This window comes from Stegastes partitus, unplaced genomic scaffold (genome assembly GCF_000690725.1).
Source record: "Stegastes partitus isolate 25-593 unplaced genomic scaffold, Stegastes_partitus-1.0.2 Scaffold490, whole genome shotgun sequence".
NCBI lineage: Eukaryota > Metazoa > Chordata > Actinopteri > Pomacentridae > Stegastes > Stegastes partitus.
Window position 1 is genome coordinate 152,007 of NW_007578221.1, and position 17,478 is coordinate 169,484.

The 17,478-nt window shown below is 44.0% G+C and overlaps 1 protein-coding gene across 3 annotated transcripts in view; it reads right to left on the minus strand.

Moving 5' to 3' along the window:
- The window catches only part of ehbp1 (EH domain binding protein 1), a 182,243-nt gene that overhangs the window by 127,220 nt on the left and 37,545 nt on the right, over positions 1-17,478 (minus strand). For all 3 annotated transcript variants that reach the window (XM_008287212.1, XM_008287210.1, XM_008287209.1), the window contains exons 6-7: positions 4,404-4,585; positions 1,734-1,873 (exon numbers count right to left, since the gene is read on the minus strand). In XM_008287212.1, the coding sequence (XP_008285434.1) occupies positions 1,734-1,873; positions 4,404-4,585 (322 nt within the window). The remainder of the gene's footprint in view (positions 1-1,733; positions 1,874-4,403; positions 4,586-17,478) is intronic.

Here is a 17,478-nt window from a genome sequence, read left to right on the forward strand (position 1 = left end):
GGATATATTTCGGATACAGACGGGTTGACATCGATCCAAGACTGGTGCTCTGTCTGCAGCAACATGATTCGTTCACTGTTTCACCGCATGAAAAAGGTTTCAAACAGCAGAGAGCAATCATTCATGTGGTCACTTTTCACCTCATGAAAGACGTGATGCCAGATAAGAAGTTTAAAAACATGATTTGGTCACTGGATAAGGTGTACATAACATCATAAAATAAGTGTCTGAAGTTTCCATCTCTTGCAGATTTGTGATCAAGCTCCACGTCAGTCTGACCATTCAGTTTATTAATGAGGACTAACACCTGAAAACATGCTGTTGGCAAAACATCATTTTTCCCAGATGATCATAGAACTGTTAACCTGCGTTGGGGATGAGGGAAGTGTTGGCTGCTTGGGGCCTTGATGAGCGATGTCAAGTCAATAGTTCAACAGTGTCGAGCTTTGGCCACAGACTGCTATAGTCACTATATTTACAAAGCAGAAAAACAGAATGCCAGCTTTATCCAACACTGTGCAGCCCTACAAGCTAGCTAACTAGTGAAAGGATGATTACAAACACTGAAGTGCGTAGAGGGAGGTTAAATTCACACGTCATGCTTTGGGTAGCTGTGTACCTGCATCGCTAGAACAGCTAACTTCCAGCTGTAAATGCACACAAAATGCTACCAGCTAAACAGAAACATATGTCTACCTTAAAATGACATTACTGATAAGCCCTCATTGCTTAATATGTGACATTAAAACACATCTCATGCACACACACACACACACACACACACACAGTTTTATCATTCACCATCATTTACATACTGCATAAAAAAGACAAACAGAGAACATACAGTATGTTTTCCATTGGTTAGCCTAGCGTTAGTACTGCTGGGGCAGCTTGTTGTTTTCTTTCCTTAGGTAGCATTCAAGGAGGAATATGATAGTAGAGTTTTGGCAGCTCGGCCCGGCCTTTGAATCAGAGATGCGTGCTAGTGGAGCATTGCTGTAGGCGCTCAATGCATATACATATAAATGAGATGAGGAGCAGGGAAGGGAAAAGAAAGGGAGAGAAAGCACGAAGCTTAACATGAAGAGGTGGCGCTTTGAAAAGTTGGATTAAGCAAAGCAGGAAGCAGCGGGGCCCATACATTAGATCGCAAAATGAATCCTCAACATGTATGTATGAAGGAGGCGAGCCACCGTCGCTGCAGCAGCCCGACCAACACGAGGAGGAGGAGAAAGCAGGGAACAAGGGCTATCAGGGACGGGAAATTAAAGTCAAAGCAACAGAAAACACCCCGAAGCACAAAACACGGTGAATAAAGCTCATGAATTTACACATTCTCCCTTTTTTGAGGCAGCACACACTCACAGATACACAGGAGAAGCAAAGTCGACGCCCCACACGAAGCCCTGGTTCCGGTTATTCTGGCTTCAGGTGGATTATTTATTATTCAGGGGGATTTGATTTGTCAGGTAAAGATGTCAGTTTGGGAAATTCATCCGGACACATTCAGCAACGTTACTGTCATGTAAGCATTTACAGTATGTTGATTTGCGAGCTGCCAAACAACTTGTACAACAGACGGACTTACCATCAACACGGCCGCGACTGACAGCAAGAACAAGAGTTCACTGAAAACTGAAGTTATTGTCGAGCAGCAAACACACCGCTGTTACGATGTTTGATTCTATAAAACCTAATATCTGTCAGAAAGAAATAATAAGGTGTTTTTGCACCTGTGATCTTGGCAGCCTTCTCCTCCTGGTTGACCCGGTTCTCCTCGTCCTCCTCGTTCTCCTCCTCGAAGTCGTCCAGGTTTCCGATGTCGGCCTGCTTCATGCTCATCAGGCTGGCCAGGCTCTGCATGTCCTCGTCGCTGCAGCAGGAAACAAACAATCCACTCACATACGGGGAAATTCATGTTCACGGGCAGCACAGGCACTGTTAAAACAAACACGAGGCTGCAGGTTCTGTTTAGAGTTTTGGATTTAAATCAACAGTAAGAAGCTTCCTGATGATTCTCTATGAGCGATTCTCAGATGAGGGAATGTGTTTTATCTGCAGACCTGTTGAGCTGTGGAGCCATGCAGTTACAGTCTCACACACTTTATGCATCGTGCAGCCACAGAACCCAATATGTATTCAATTATTGTTTTTTTTTTTAATATGATAGTTTTTGCCATCATAAATTTTTATTCCTTGTCGCTGATTGAAGTAGGCAGCACACAACTGGTCCAATTTGTGCAGAAGAAGAGCCATACGAAGCATTAAAAGTGTCTTTTTATGTGAGTCTGAAGCAGAGAACCTGCGTTGATGAAGACAGCTGATAACCACCCATCATCTCTGACTTGGGTTTTAGGTTTTGTTAAGCCGGCTAACTCACAGAAAGCCTGGCTATGGCAAACCTGCTTCGTGGCACAGCTCTCAGGTCTACAGTTCTTAAGATGCCGTAGCCTTAATAAATTTAAAAAAACTACTAGAAATACAAGAAGACAGAGAAAACGACGCATTCATTTCCCTTCATTCATTCATGTATTTATGCATCGTGCCCACTGGAACAAAGAAGAAGATGCACAATTCAGCCCAGAGCTCCCACCAAGACAGTTACCAACAGCTAGATCACACGTAGGGATTACAATAGGCCTCCATCCTCCTCCTTCTTTATCTCCGCCACCTCCACCTCCACACATTACTGTTATAAACACCTAACACGTCAACTTCACTCCTCGCATTCTAAGCTTTTGACTCTGGCCCACACTCGACCGCTCCTCTCTCCACCTTTAGTCTCACGGATGCGCCTTTTTCTACATTATTTCTTGTATTTTATGTAGTCGTCTGAGCTCCCCCTCGCTCCCCTGATGCTGCCGCCGCCGCCGCTCCGCTGTAATCGCTGCATTCTCCTCTCTGTTCTTTGTGTTTGGTGTTTCCCAGGCCCACGGGCTCATTTGAACTGGCGTGATGGAGTTTGTTTGTGTGTGGTCGACATCATTCCCCGAAGGGTTAACAAGGGTTACGCGCCATCGACCCGCCGTTCGCGCCACAACAAAGGCCTCGCCGCTGCGCTCTCCCTCAGTGTATCCGTGTGTGTGTGTGTGTGTGTGTTTGGGGGGGTTGTCTTTAAATGAAAGTTGCCGCTATCATATTAGAATGAATAACAAACACAGCGATCGAGCGTGTGTGTCCTCAAATGAAAGCCGGCGCTATAATGTGAGAGAATGAATGAAACTGCGAGTGAGTGACAGTCTGTGTGTGTGTGTGTCTGTAAATTAAACCGATATATACAACAGATACGTACGAGGAACAGATACAGCACCATCATTTCACTTCTGAGGACGTCGTATCTGGCGTAATTCTGATAAACTTGCAATCGAAACTTCAAGATTTGCGTTTTTCGCAGTTAGAACTGACATGAAGAGGAACTTGAGGAGCTGGATGTTTAATGCAGAAGCTAACTTATGGTTTTTATGCTGCTGTACGTTCAAAAGCTGCCACTACTACCATCAATGGGAATGACTCCAGTGTGCACATAATGAGTCTTTGGCAGTTCGGGCCACCAAAGTCCATTACAAATATTTCACATTAATACAAGACTACTAATAATCTAGTGGTATAATTACTTTTATTATAGTAAAACACTCAAAGAAGACATTTTTCTGCAGTGAATACTTTTACTTTTAACATCATAGTACATTTTCCTGTCTGCCACGGTAAACAAACATTTAATAGTGTTATAAACTAATATATTTCCTGTGCTTTTAAACCAGTGATGTTGTTGTGTTAAGTAACAGCCGCAGTAAAGTGCTGCTATAAGGGCAGAAAATTCACTTTATTCAGCTGTAATCATCCCCGATAAGCCCAATAGGTACTGAAAGTGAAAAGCCAGTAATGGTAGCATGGCGTCGTCCTGCATTTTTTACAGCAGAATTGTGTAAAACACTACTTATGACAGACAAACATTAGGCACAGAAACACAACTACATAAAGTAATCATAGGTGTAGCATCTCTGTTCTGGTTTCTTGAATATTTTGGGGTTGACTCCAGCTGCTTTACTACAACGATACAGTCCAGTCCTTGGTAGTACTATTGAAGCTAAACTAAGGTAAAGCTAAACACATTTGAGCTGCTCACCTGCTAATCAAGCGAGGACTGAGTAGGAAAGACTCAGATTTATGAAGACAAACGCATTAGGAGACTGTAAGATAAACATGAATTCAGCTCTCGTGGCTAATGGTGCAGACAGATAGCGGTAACCAGTAAAAATTTGTTTAGGTTCCAATAAGCAGACTAAAATTAACATTTTTGAACCTAATACCCAACTTCAGCTACAGTATTATGTCATCGTTCATGGGAGTTCTTTCAAAAACTAGAGAAACGGCGCGCTAAATAGCACCATGAGAAGACTTACGTGGCCTTTCCCTCACGGAGGAAGATGCAGGAGAGCGAGAACTGCAGCGTGGCCGACACCACCTTCTTGGACAGGGGCTTAAACTTGAGCTTGACATCTGTCTGTGTGGGCATCGGACTGGCGTACTGCTTCATGTTGATGCTGCTGGTGGCCAAGGCCTTCCTCCGCCCTGATGGAGACTCCTATGGACAGGAAGACGGAGGAACGTTAGCTTTAGGCTCATACAGCTCAACTGGCACAACATTGAACTGACATGGCAAGAAAAAACGTGGGGTTATTATCAGTGGGTTTTGTTCCATTTTTGTTTTAGTAAATTGCAGGATATAGGAGCAATTTTAACAGGAGTGGCTGCTGTGATCACAGTATCAGGCGCATGCGGTCGCTGTCGGTTTGTGAGAGCAGAACAAGCTGGAAGTGGTTCCCTCCTCATTGTGGATTCTGTTGTAAAATCCCTCCTGATATTTCCTATCAAAGGTCCGCGCTGAAGCCATTTTTTTTCTTTTTTTGCTGCTGCACTTTCAGAGATGTGCTCTGGGCCAGAGGCTAGCAGTCAAATTGGAATTTGGGAATATGCCACAGACCAGGTGATAAGAGTTACAGAACCAGTGACACGGCGCTGCATGTGTGCGTGCACGCCGGCTGCTCACCAGAGGACAGTGTGTTAAAAATAAGAAGTGCCGGAAAGCCTTGTCACTGGCTGCTAGATATGGAAACTAAACAGTTGGGGATGTTCCAGCCTTTTGTCTGCCCTCCCTCCAACAAAAACTGATAGGTTTTGTCTGCTGCAGGTCTGCTGATGGGAGCACCCTGCTGTCAGCGAATATCAGACTGCTTCACCTCCTCGCTGTGCTGATACCACTGACAAACCGCTTCTTTTTTTCTCATTTTTTGTGATGGGAAACTGCCCCCTTTCCTGGTTAAATGACAAAAGGGGCTGATCTTAGCACCAAAACCCACATGAAGATCCCACATACGTCCCCTCAGACCAGGTGGACTGGAAGCAGCAGCCAGCGGTGCAACACGTCTTCTCTCTTTACATGTTTGATTTCTCTTGCTCCATTTTTTTGTCTCTATTTCCCTACGTGGATGTCTAAAAACAGCCTCACACACACACACACACTTGTGGTTTTATTCCACAGAAAAATACCTTCTTGTCTCGGCTGTGAATCGAGCCCTGAGGATTCATCCTCTCATGCGCACAATGCCGAACAAAGCGGAGCAGCTAGCTCTCTTTCACACTACACCAGTTTGAGAGTGCATATACATATACGCTGTGGCGTGTGCGCTAGATAAAGCGATACAAGCTCTTTACATTGCCTGTTTCCTGATGTCTTCACACACGAAAACATGCACACACACCTCAGACGCTGTGGCTCTGTGGGGAAAACTCAATCTCAGCCTTATCGCTGAGGACCGCGAGGTATTCATTCATACACACATACACACACACACATGGACAGACCCACACAGAATTTGTATCAGCACAGAGAGGTAAAGCTTTTGGTAATATAGTGAGAAACTATGTAAGCTGCAAATAGAGATTACACATCTATAGGTCAGCCACAGGACGAGCAACACGGAGCGTGAATATGCACTGCAAGTTTATTTCTCCCCGTTATTGCTATTTGTGCTACTTTCAGCTGTGAATAAATCGTATTAAACGTGGCTGTTAAGAGTCAAGAAGTGAACAGTGTCAGTAGTTATGTCTGCTTCTAAACCCACTGAGAACACACAACATGTAATTACAATCAAAAGACTTAAAATCAGGATTAGTGCCAATAAAGTATGTTCATAAAGTTACGTCCCAAACAAACTGCAATAAACCGACAGAACCCGACACTCTTTGAAATATCTGGCGTACAAAGGAGGAAATATGTTTGCTTTTTCACATTTAAGGCTTTTTCAGATGAAACACTGCTGCTTCGTTAGTCTGGTAAAGTGGCGACAGAGGTCATCGATGTTCCTCACATCTTCATCAGACGTACCGATGACAAGAGTTCTGTCGTAAAGATTGGACATTGAAACAAGTAAAACGATGTAAACTAAAGATAAACCATCCAAATAACTAACGGCCCAGTGTATTTATGACTTCCTAAACACTGGAAATTCATTCGATGCGTGATGACAATCTAAGCAACAGCAAAATAAAAACATCCCGACTCAACCTGAGTTTAACAGCTATGTAATAAATGATTACCTGTACCTGCTCTGTGGGAGTTTAGCCCCTAAAGCAGCACCACGACAGAGGTTTTGTAAATTCACAGCAGGAATAAGTGTGAAGTTTACCTGTGATAAACTAAAAAAAGTCTCCCAACATACAGAAAGCAGGTACAGCTTTATGTCAGTTTTAGTCAGAAATCCTTGTGATCGACATCCTTAATTATGAGAAGTTCGTTAATTAATTAAGTCTCACTCATTTGAGACATTCATCTGGATCCTGTTGCTGTTTGATGATGATGTTTAAAAAGCTCAGAGGAAAGATTCCTCAACAATGTGTTAATTCCACAGATTAATCTCTTTACAATAATTTTCTTTTGAATGAATGAATGAATTGAATTTATTTCGAACAAATGAAAGGGAAAAAAATATAAAAACAAAAGAAAACTATTTTAAAAAGAGCAAAAAGGAATAATAATATCACATAATCAAATCATACACTTTTCATTTTGACAGCCCTGATACACATATAATTGATAAATGTAGGCTTTATTTATTTTTATTTTTTATACAGTGATCTGGCGACCCTCTGAATTTATCTTGGGACCCCCATGAGGGTCCCGACCCCCAGTTTGAGAACCCCTGCAATAGAGGACAGTGTGAATCCCAGACTTGAGGAACTTCTTTAATAAACTACTTCTTGTAAACATGATGAACATCTCCATCCCTTTTGTTTTCATCCTGCTTTTCCACTCGTCCACCTCCAGCCAACTCTCCTGTCAACATCCCATCCAACCCTCCATCTCTTCTCTCCTGCCTCGGACCGATAATTAAATAAAAACCGACAGAAGAAACAAACCGACTGAGCAGCGAGGCCACTTGACATTTCGTGTTGACATTTGAGCCTCGTCGCTTTTGGCTGGGGGGGGGAACATAATGACGTATCACCGCCACGATTGTCCACAGAGCCGCCCCATCAGGAGAGGAAGAAGACGAGTTAAATAAAAAAAAAAGAGAAATTCTCTCTCTCTCTCTCTCTACCTCTTATCTCTCTGCAGATTACACCCTGGCTATTATACTAAGCTAATAGCGCATGTAGATACTTTATGAATGAATTTGCCAAATGCACCAAACACTTAAGAAGAGGGGATTTAGCAAAAAGGAGGATGGGGAGAAACAGAGGAGGGGGGTGGTCTTGAAAAATAGGAAATACTTAAGGATATGCAAATACTCCGGCAAAAGAATGGAATAACCGTTTCAACAGATTTGAGTAGTGGCGGCAAACAATGGAAATCTGCTCTATTTCCCCGGACGCTACTTGTCAATCAATGTGTGTTTGAGAGGAGGTTTGAGGGAGGGTGCTGGTGGTGTGGTGGTGGTGTGGAGGGGGGGTAACTGGGATTAGGCTGACTGGGAGGTTGTGACAATGTGTAAAATGAAAGGGAAGGACAATGCAGAAGTTTAATTTATTACAGGGAGGATAGGACTATCAATATGCTCTCTTTTCCTGAGCCGAGACAACCGCTAAATACCTGAGTGTGTGTGTGTGAGAGAGTGTGTGTGTGTGTGTGTGTGACAGTGTGTGTGGACGAGAAGCAAGAGGGTAGAAATAAAGAGGGAGGGGGTGATGGCTGTATGCTGCCCCCTAGCTGCATCTCTTTACAACTGCAGCGTAGCGTTAAGAGGCCAGGCTCCAGCTCTGACTTTGCACAAAGCTCACACAAACCAGACCAAAAAAAAACGAGAGCAACCAAACCTGCAGCACACCTACAGCTACTCTGCACGCTTTAAGTTTTTGTCAGGAAGGACTTCTATCCAGGAAAGGTGCACAATTTATCATTACAGCATCGACAGTGTGACAGGACAACTTTGTTCTCATTTTCCATGACCAATCAACTAAAGAAGTCCAGATTTACTCAGATCATTTACTCAGATTTAAGCTCTTGTAATAACTTTATTTAAAGACACACAGTTTGTTGACATGCAGGCTCCACATGTGCACAACAAAACGCATGAGGGACAAGAAAGAAACACTGGAAAGGAAGATTTGGTTGCAAAAAGAAAAGTTCAAGCTACAGATGAGAAGTCAGCGACGTCACGCAACTGTTTGACCATTTAAATCAGCATCACCGAGCTCTGACTGACGAAAAACACAGCTTTGGATGCCTTTTCCAGGGTTGTATCATATGACAAAGAAGCTTTATTTAAATTATTTTTAATTGTCGTTGCAGGTGCACTCGGCTCCAAAATCCCTGCAATCGTTCCAGGATGATTATTTCTTCCCAGTCGTTATGAAAGTTGTCCACAAACCACCCCAGTATCAGGTTTACATCATGGAGCAGCCCTAGCTGGAGCCGAGCGCCTCCGAGTACCAGTCCTGCCCCTCTCCCCTGGTGCCAGCTGGCCTTGGATCGATCCACAGATGCTCCCCTGGTGGGGGGGCAGGGGTCAGGGCAGGAGGGTGCCCGGGGGTCCTGCTGAATCCCTCTGCCCTAAAATGCCAATGGGACGGGCCGGAGAGAGGAGGGGCGGGGAGCCTTTTGTCGCTGAGAGATGGATTAATTAGGCTGAGTGCTAAAAGAACCCGGTTCCTTTGTTTGGACCGGTTGGGCAGTGATGAACACACACACACACACCAATCAGCTAATGACGTTCCAACGCCAGGTCACCAGCCATTTGATTTCTAATTCTAACAAACGTGGTCGATGTTCACTATCGATCCAGATACTCCCTCTTTAACTATCAACTCACACGACAAGATTTATTCATTCTTAAAGTACCGGTGAGTCCAAACCTCTGGTCCGATCTGAACTCTGAATACGTGACTTTCCTTGTGAGAAACTCTGCGTCCTGGCAGCACGTACTGTACAACCAGTTTGTCAATAACTGAAGCGAGAGTGCTGGTGTTTATGTGTTGTCGAGGGAGACGGGAGATAAAAACATGGTTCTGGTATTACAACGATGGGAAGTGATGAATCACTGGTTCCACATCAAGCAGATGATTATCCGACTTAAGCCTGCTACCACAAAACAAAACAGTTCTGGTGTGAGGGGAGAAAGGGACAACCTGAGGTCAACCACACTCCGCCTACACACAACTTTAAGGCCTTTTACACATTAACGTAGTTTGTCCTCAAAAATTCGGCCTCTCAGCGACATGCAGACAACGTTTCAGGTCACTAGAACGGAGATGTTTTCACTTTCTAGAGGAAAGATTTTGAGAAACTCTGGTTAGCGATGTTGCCTTAGGTAATGTGTATGAGCCTGAAACAACAACAACAACAACAGATATATTTTGCAGTTACAGGTTTCCGACTTAATTCAACATTGCTGCACTGCTTCACTAGCACACTAAACAGCTTTTATGTCGACCGGATCGACGTGCTTTTCAGAGCGTTTGTAGTTATTGTTGGTCATATGGACAAAACGTTTTATTTGTTCTACACAGAAGAGGAGGAAGATATCAGCCCATACCATCCATGTCCAGATTAATGTGTACAAGGCCTACAAAGATCTCACCTGAAACAGCTGCTGTGATTATTTGGCATCGTCAATGACACTGATGATAAAAAAAAAAAAGGGGGGGGGCAATATTTATGTTTTTAACTGTCAGATTTTTGTTTTTAAATTCAATATATTTTTAACTTTTAATGCAGAATCAGTACGTGATTGTTGTGTCGGTCATTTTTGAGCTTTGGGCGGCTGTGGCTCAGGTGGTAGAGCTTGTTGTCCTCCAGTCGTAAGGTTGGTGGTTCGATCTCCCGCCCCTCCACAGTCGAAGTGTCCTTGGGCAAGACGCTGAACCCAAAGTTGCTCCCAATGCCAGGCAGCACCTTGCATTGCCATTGGTGTATGAATGTGTGTGAATGAGAAACACATTGCAAAGCGCTTTGGATAAAAACGCTTTATAAGCTCAGACCATTTAGTTTTAGACATTGGTGGCAAAGTTCAACTCAGTTCAGCTTCAAAAGAAGTATTCAGAAGGGCGTCGTGCACACCTCGCACACTTTCGTTGCCATAGAACAGCAGCACTGGTGCACAGTTCGGTACAAAGGCATCTGTTATCTTTGCTCCTGCTCTCTGTGCTCACACATAGCGTATTATAATATGACCAATAAAGCTGCTTCAATTGACATATTTTTCAGTTTCTGTTCTGTTTATCAAGTTGGAGTTTCCAGTCTAAACCTACATTTTTGTAATTAATTCGTAAATCATTGTTTAAAGGTGACACTGTGCTGCACTACAGGATGACATATAGTTTTCTGAAATGAAATGAAGTTAAATGAAATGCTATTTAGGAAGAAAAAGAGTCAGTTGATTAATCGGCAAAAAAGAATCTCTACACCATGGTAGCAACTCTGGAAATAGTAGAGATAGATGTTTTCCACCGTGTCTCATCACATTCTCTCATTTTTCTTTCCCTCTAATCTGTTTTTCCTTTCTTATTATTAAAGCCGAACCGAACCCTGAAACTTTAGAGAAACGACGTGGACACAATGGCCGCAAACACTCCGCACAACACCATACACAGGCGTTTGTAATTCACGGGGTTCAGAAACAATACGAGCCAAACTCAATTTCCCCTATAGAATAACCCCGAGGAAGCAGCGATTAGCCCTCCGCCCCGACACCCAAAAGCATCCGGCTCCGTCTGAATCCAGCAGTCAGCAGATTGGAGGTGGGGGGCACGGTGCCGTTCCTCTCGCCTCAAGGTCACAGTTATTGGAAATGGAGACATCCAGCGTGCTCACATCTCTCTTTGAATCCGCACACAATGGAGTGATTCCTCTGTGTCAATTTGGCCTCCCCTGATAACTGATAAGGCGGCCCTTTTTACATACCACCTATGAATGCCGCACTATAGGCGTTATAGACACACACAGGCGCGCACACACACAGATTAAGACCAATTTATTCATCTGCTACTATTATATGTGAGGATTTATTTTCTTTTCCCCGAGCAGTGTGTGTGTGTGTGTGTGTGTGTGTATTTTAGAGGCAACAATGGACATAAAAGGCATGCAGTACTATCACTCCGGTTATGTGAATTACAATAACAATGGTCCTAATAATGGAATGAACTGTGCAAATGGCTTTCATGTGTATTGTCACACACACACACACACACACATCGAGTCTCTCCGCGACACACGAGCAGAAAAAAGCAGGATTTCTCCACACTAGAAGCACACTGTGGATCAGATTTAAGTTAAACCCTGCCCAAAACGGAAACATCTTTCGCTGACCACCACCTCGTCCCGAGGGCGCCGACAACAAAAACACGACAAACAGTCGAGGGGGAAAGTGCGAGAGCAAAGTGAGCGGAGAGGAGAGCGATTAGTCACAACAAGAGCAGGATTAGGCTTGTTTTAGAGGAAAGGATGGCAGATTACAGCACAGTGTGTGCCGTAGCGCTGGATGAATATGGTTTAGGATGACAGCGAGCTCCACTTCTTTTTTGTGTAACGCCGAGAAACTGAATATGGGACAGACAGGCGTGTGCTCAGTGCCAAGTACAGTCGGTACAGGAGTCCTGAGAGGCAGCCTGGACGGGGATGGGAGGGTAAACACAAACAACCACAGGGCAACAGTGACTGGAGGCAGAAAGCAGGGGGAAGATTCAAGCTTAAGGCCTTATGAAGGAAACACAGGACCGGACAAATGATCTGTGTGTGATCACCGATAGATGATCCAATCACCTCTGGGAATGAAGCGGCTGTCACTCATTCTGAATGTCAATGCTCAGCTTTTTATTAGTTTTATCAGAATTTGTAAAGATAAATATGTAAATTCAAACAGTGTTATAACAAAGGAACAGGAGCTAGCGACACTGTTTGGAGAGCAAACAAATGCAGAATGAATTAAGGCACAAAGTCACTCTGACTAACAGCCATCCATCTTTATTTCCAACAGGGAAGAAAAAACAATTGCTCTGATCAACAATGGGCACAACAAGCCTAACCAGAGTGAAGTTATTTTGGAGAAGAGTCTGACCTCCAAACTTAGGAAACGATAAAATATATTGACGTGATTCTTCCCAGCATTTTTTACTGGATACGAGTATAAATCTAAACACTGCAACAGTCACTCCACTTAAACCTCCTAAAACCACCACATGTGCAGTAGAAATCCCTGCTGATCGCTGTAATGACACCACTCATTCGTTAACAGATGATGTTTCTTGTGAGGGTCTCCAATACTCTGCCAATTAATAGTCAGTCGACAGAGAAAGAAAAAAAAAAAAAAAGAGGAAAGAGGGATGTATGCAGAGCGAGAAAGACCCAGAGAGAGAAAAGAGGAAGGAATGTCTTTAATGTAGGGTTGCCTCTGATGGCAGCAGATAAAAGGAGGAGAGTCACCGACCAGCCAGCCCTTAAAAGGCCTAATCCTGACTGGGAGAGTCGAGTGTTTTACGAGCACGCAGCAACACACAACCGAAGGATGTTAAAACTGCAGCGTTCTAGAGGCTAAAGAGAGCCGGTGAAATCTCCGGATCAAAGCCGGCAGGTTTAAGGAACCACATAGAACAACAGAAATCATGTTTGGCGTCTGTGCCTTCATGTTCCCACAGGGTCAGCATCGACTTCAGTGTGAGCTGAAGCTTGTGTCTTTACTTTATGCAGCGTTTGAGCAAATATGTCTGCAGCTATGCAAAGGAGGTTTTCACATACAGAGCTTTTACAGGAATATTTTAAAAGAAATTAAGTGTTGCAAGTCAACAGACAGTAAGTGTATGAAGTCATTTAGGGTATAAATCTTTACAGTGTGCAGGAATGTGCAAATTATTCACCCGTTAAACCATGTGCAACAGGAAATGTGATACCGGGACAGGTAGCGTGGGAAAGATTTACACGTTTAGATGAATATATGAACAACTTAAAAGCCGTTTGTAGAAAAGACATAAAATCTTCAGGATGAGCGACACTGAGAACAACAATCTGTGTGAAGCTGCAACAAACTGAACTGTTGGTTTAAATGCTATTCATCATATATTAAGTGAAATGTCAGAAAACAGACGATACAGGATTCAGGAGACTGTTGGTCAAACTAAACTATTTAATAAATGATTATAAAATAGAGAAGAGAGCTGTAGCAATTAATCAAATTTTACTAATAAACTATTTTAATAATGGATTCATCTGTTTAAGTATTTAAAAAAAAGTACTAATTCTGAGATTCCAGCTTCTTAAATGTGAATATTTTGTTGTTTATTTTCTCCTCTATGACAGAAAGCTGAACATCTTTGGGTTGAGGACAAAACAAGACAAGCTAGAGCGTCATCTTGGGCTTTGGGAACCCCTGATGGACAATTTTTCATCATTTTCTAACAAATTACTAATCGTTTAATCGACAAAATAATCCACAGATTGATCTGTTATGAAAACAATCGTTAGTTTGCAGCACTAATGGAAGAATACAGCGACTCTTTACCACTAGAACCAGCAAATATTTGGCATTCTTTGCGTGAAAATGACAACCGTGGATCGATTAATCTGCCATTTTCTTTTCTAATTAGTCAGCATCACGATTCATAACGAGCAAAAACGCTTAGACGGACACCAGGCGAGTATCTCCCCCTTCGTTCCCGTCCCTCCCATCCAGCCTCCCCCTCTCTCTCTCTTTCGTCTTATCAGTGTGTCCAGGGTGCCCTCCTCTTTTCGACTCTCCGGGTCTTTCTTTTGGGTGGCCCTCAGTGCCCCCCACACACACACTCAGACCCAGAGCATGCACTTCAGACATGGGGCTAATGGGAAAATAAATTACCAGCAGGCAAAAGCCCTGGCTCTGCACTTCTGCTGCAGAGAGAAAGGGACACGGGGGGTTCGGAAAAAAAAAAGAAGGGGGTTGGTCAAGAAATGGAAAGAGAGAAGGGTAGAGAAGACAAGAAGACAGGGGAGATGGACGGCGAGGAGACGGACGGAAAGAGAAAAAAAAAAAAAAGATGGAGAAAATGAGGGAGATGGTGTAAGGAAAGAGGCGCGAGAGGAGGAGGGGGAGGGAGCAAGAAAGAGGGAAAGATAGGTCAACGGGATTAGCTGGAGTTCATTCCTGGTCTATGAAGTGCCTGCTCATCACTTTTCCTGCCATTTTACCATCTCTGGCCATCACAGAGGCCTAAAATGGCCAATAACATCACCACACACACACAGCTACTGAGCCAATACCTGCAGCTACTATATCTGGGATTGATTACTGCCAGCGCATGAAGCAGCAGTTCAGATACGAGGACGGCAGATTCACCGCCGTGGTGTGTGTGTGTGTGTGTGTGTGTGTGTGACAAAGTTTGTGCCTGCGTGCACGTATGAAGTCGGGCAGATTTGAGTGCATTAAAGAGGGTGAGGGAGGTGGAAATGGTGTCGGTCCATGTTGGAGTGGTAGACAGACGGCAGCAGACGGCGGTCGACCACCCAGGTACACTTCTGCAGCAGAAAACTTACACAAAGCTGATAAATCTGTTTTTTTTTTTTTTTTTAATTTGTCAGTGTGAAAGCCAAGAAGTTTTGTCTGGCAGGTGAAAAAAAATCATAAAAATACAAATACAGTCGTGACTCGATAACCCGACACTAAATATAAAACCTTCTTTTATGTCAGATTGTCAAGACGGAGGTCCAGATACAAGGAGGGCTTGATGCTGGAAGGCTCATTAGTTGTTCATTATTGTTCATAGTTGTTATAATAACTAGTAGGGCTGGTCTCAATAGAACTTTCTGCTCTCTGGATATTCAGACCCAATTAATGATGAATATTCGGTGCAGTCGGGGGACACTTCCACCCCGGGGCAGCGCTCTGACGGGGTGGAAGTGTCCAGAACACACAGGCAGTACTTGGCTGCTGATGCTAGTTTAGTTAGCGCTCACACTTCTGTTTCCTCCATCGGTGGCGGCGGGGGAGTGGCAGATACGCTCCACCGTTACCATCCATGTTTACTTCCATAAACACTGAGCACGCTCGCTGCGTGTGACGTCGTCGTGTCCTCTTCTGCGCATGCGGGACACTTTTGGGTCGTATGAAGTTCACACAGCAGATCACATACAAGTCGCATTGAAGTGGAAACGTGAAGGAAGTCACAAAGAAATCCTCATTGAGCATCAAGTCCTGCAGTGTGAACGTAGCCAATCTGTGGGATTGTTCAGTCAGATAATACGCCGTCATCCTGATTGGTGACATTAAATGTCATGTCGGAATCACAATCCAAGGCTGTCGCTATGTTAAGGCTGTTTTTATGGGTTCTGTTGGGTTTTCCTAAAAACCTGTCAGATAGCAGGTTTAGGATTGTTAAGAGTTGGGTTATCGAGTCTCGACTGTAGCTCAATCTCAATAGAGGTTACTTTCCTATGGATCCTCTGTTTTAAACAACAGAAGAGGTTCTACAGGACGGATCTAGTGGTCAGAACACACACGAGTTCCTACAGTGGAAAACAGCCAATTTAAACTCACTTTACCCACTAAATTCTCATGTAAGAGTCTATTTTAACGTAGTACACAACCGCTAGATAGTAAATAATGTCAAATATCCATGAAAGTGTAACACAATCATGTTCCCAGGAACATCCCGTCGTGATGACTGACATCACTCCCTCTTCGTGTTTTAGTTTCATGACCAGATAAGGCAGAAGAGGACGCCGAGGAGCTCAAGGGTTGGGCTGATAAATCACACTGGAACCTCTATATTACACAGATATCACATGGTGATTTCCAGGTACACAAGATAGGATTTCTTTTTTTTGGGAAACCATTTCCACTCAATTCTCACTTTAAGGATCTGTTTGTTTTAGCTGTTTTTTGGCAGGCTGCTGAGATCTGACAGAGCTATGATAGGGCCCTAATCCAGAGCAAAGCTGATTTGCTTAAGGGGGATGGGGGGGGTTAAGATGGCTTGTGACAAGAAACAATTGCCCCAAGTGAGAGTCTGCCTCTCTCCCACCCTGCTCCATGACAAAGGTGTACTCTCCATGCTAAGTGACAAATCTGGGGAGACAAAGAGCATTAGCAGGGTGATGCTCTGCTTCAGTGCCTCTGATTGTGGCCAACTCAAAGAGAATCTAATATGGATTTTAAAAAAAGGAGAGGGAGAGATTAGAATGAAAGAGAAACAATGAACACCTTCTACCAAGGGGGAATTAGTGGAGGGATTGGATAAGGAGCCGCTTTGCTTTAGTGTGTGTGCATGTGTGAGAGTGTGTGTGTGTGTGTGTGCACGGGTGAGCGCTTGTTCTTTGAAATTCCTTTTCCATGAAAGAACAATGGGGTTCCCAAATTCTGTTTATGTGCATTTACATGTGAGATGCAACCGACAAAACACAAACAGCTCGCGTCGCATTCTGAACACGCATGCCGCAGACGAGCCATTCGCGCCACCTTTGATTCCCAAGTCCATAGATGACTCAAACCCAACCAGCATTAAGCAGATCAGAGGTCAGCGCGCTGCCTCCACCAGCATTGTGCTGCAGTCACCTGATACCGCCGGAGGCGCTCGGAGAGACGGCGTCCTTCGCCACGTCTCCTCGTCGCCCGTGGGTGTGCGCCTTCGAGTGCGAGCCACCTCGAATTCCTGACCCGAGCCTCTCTGTGGGCGCGGCGCTCCGAAAACAGATTTATATCCCAAACAGAGCATGTTTAGGGATCAGCCTAACTGTCAGTGGCTGGCTTAGCAGTGGCATCAGAGCACATCACAAGACCCTATTCACTGCCACTTAGCAGAACAGTCGCCTCGGTTTGCCAGCAACTGTGTGTGTGTGTGAGTTCACTCCCTAAAACGCTCACACACAAACACACACTCGCACGTACTCACTGTGAGCAGATTTTAAAGAGATAATTTCAGACGAGTCACCCAAGTTTAACCTACACTGTAAAAAAAGAAGATGTTAAAAATGTGAATGTCCTGTAGGGTTCAGAACTGTAAATACAGAGAAAATAA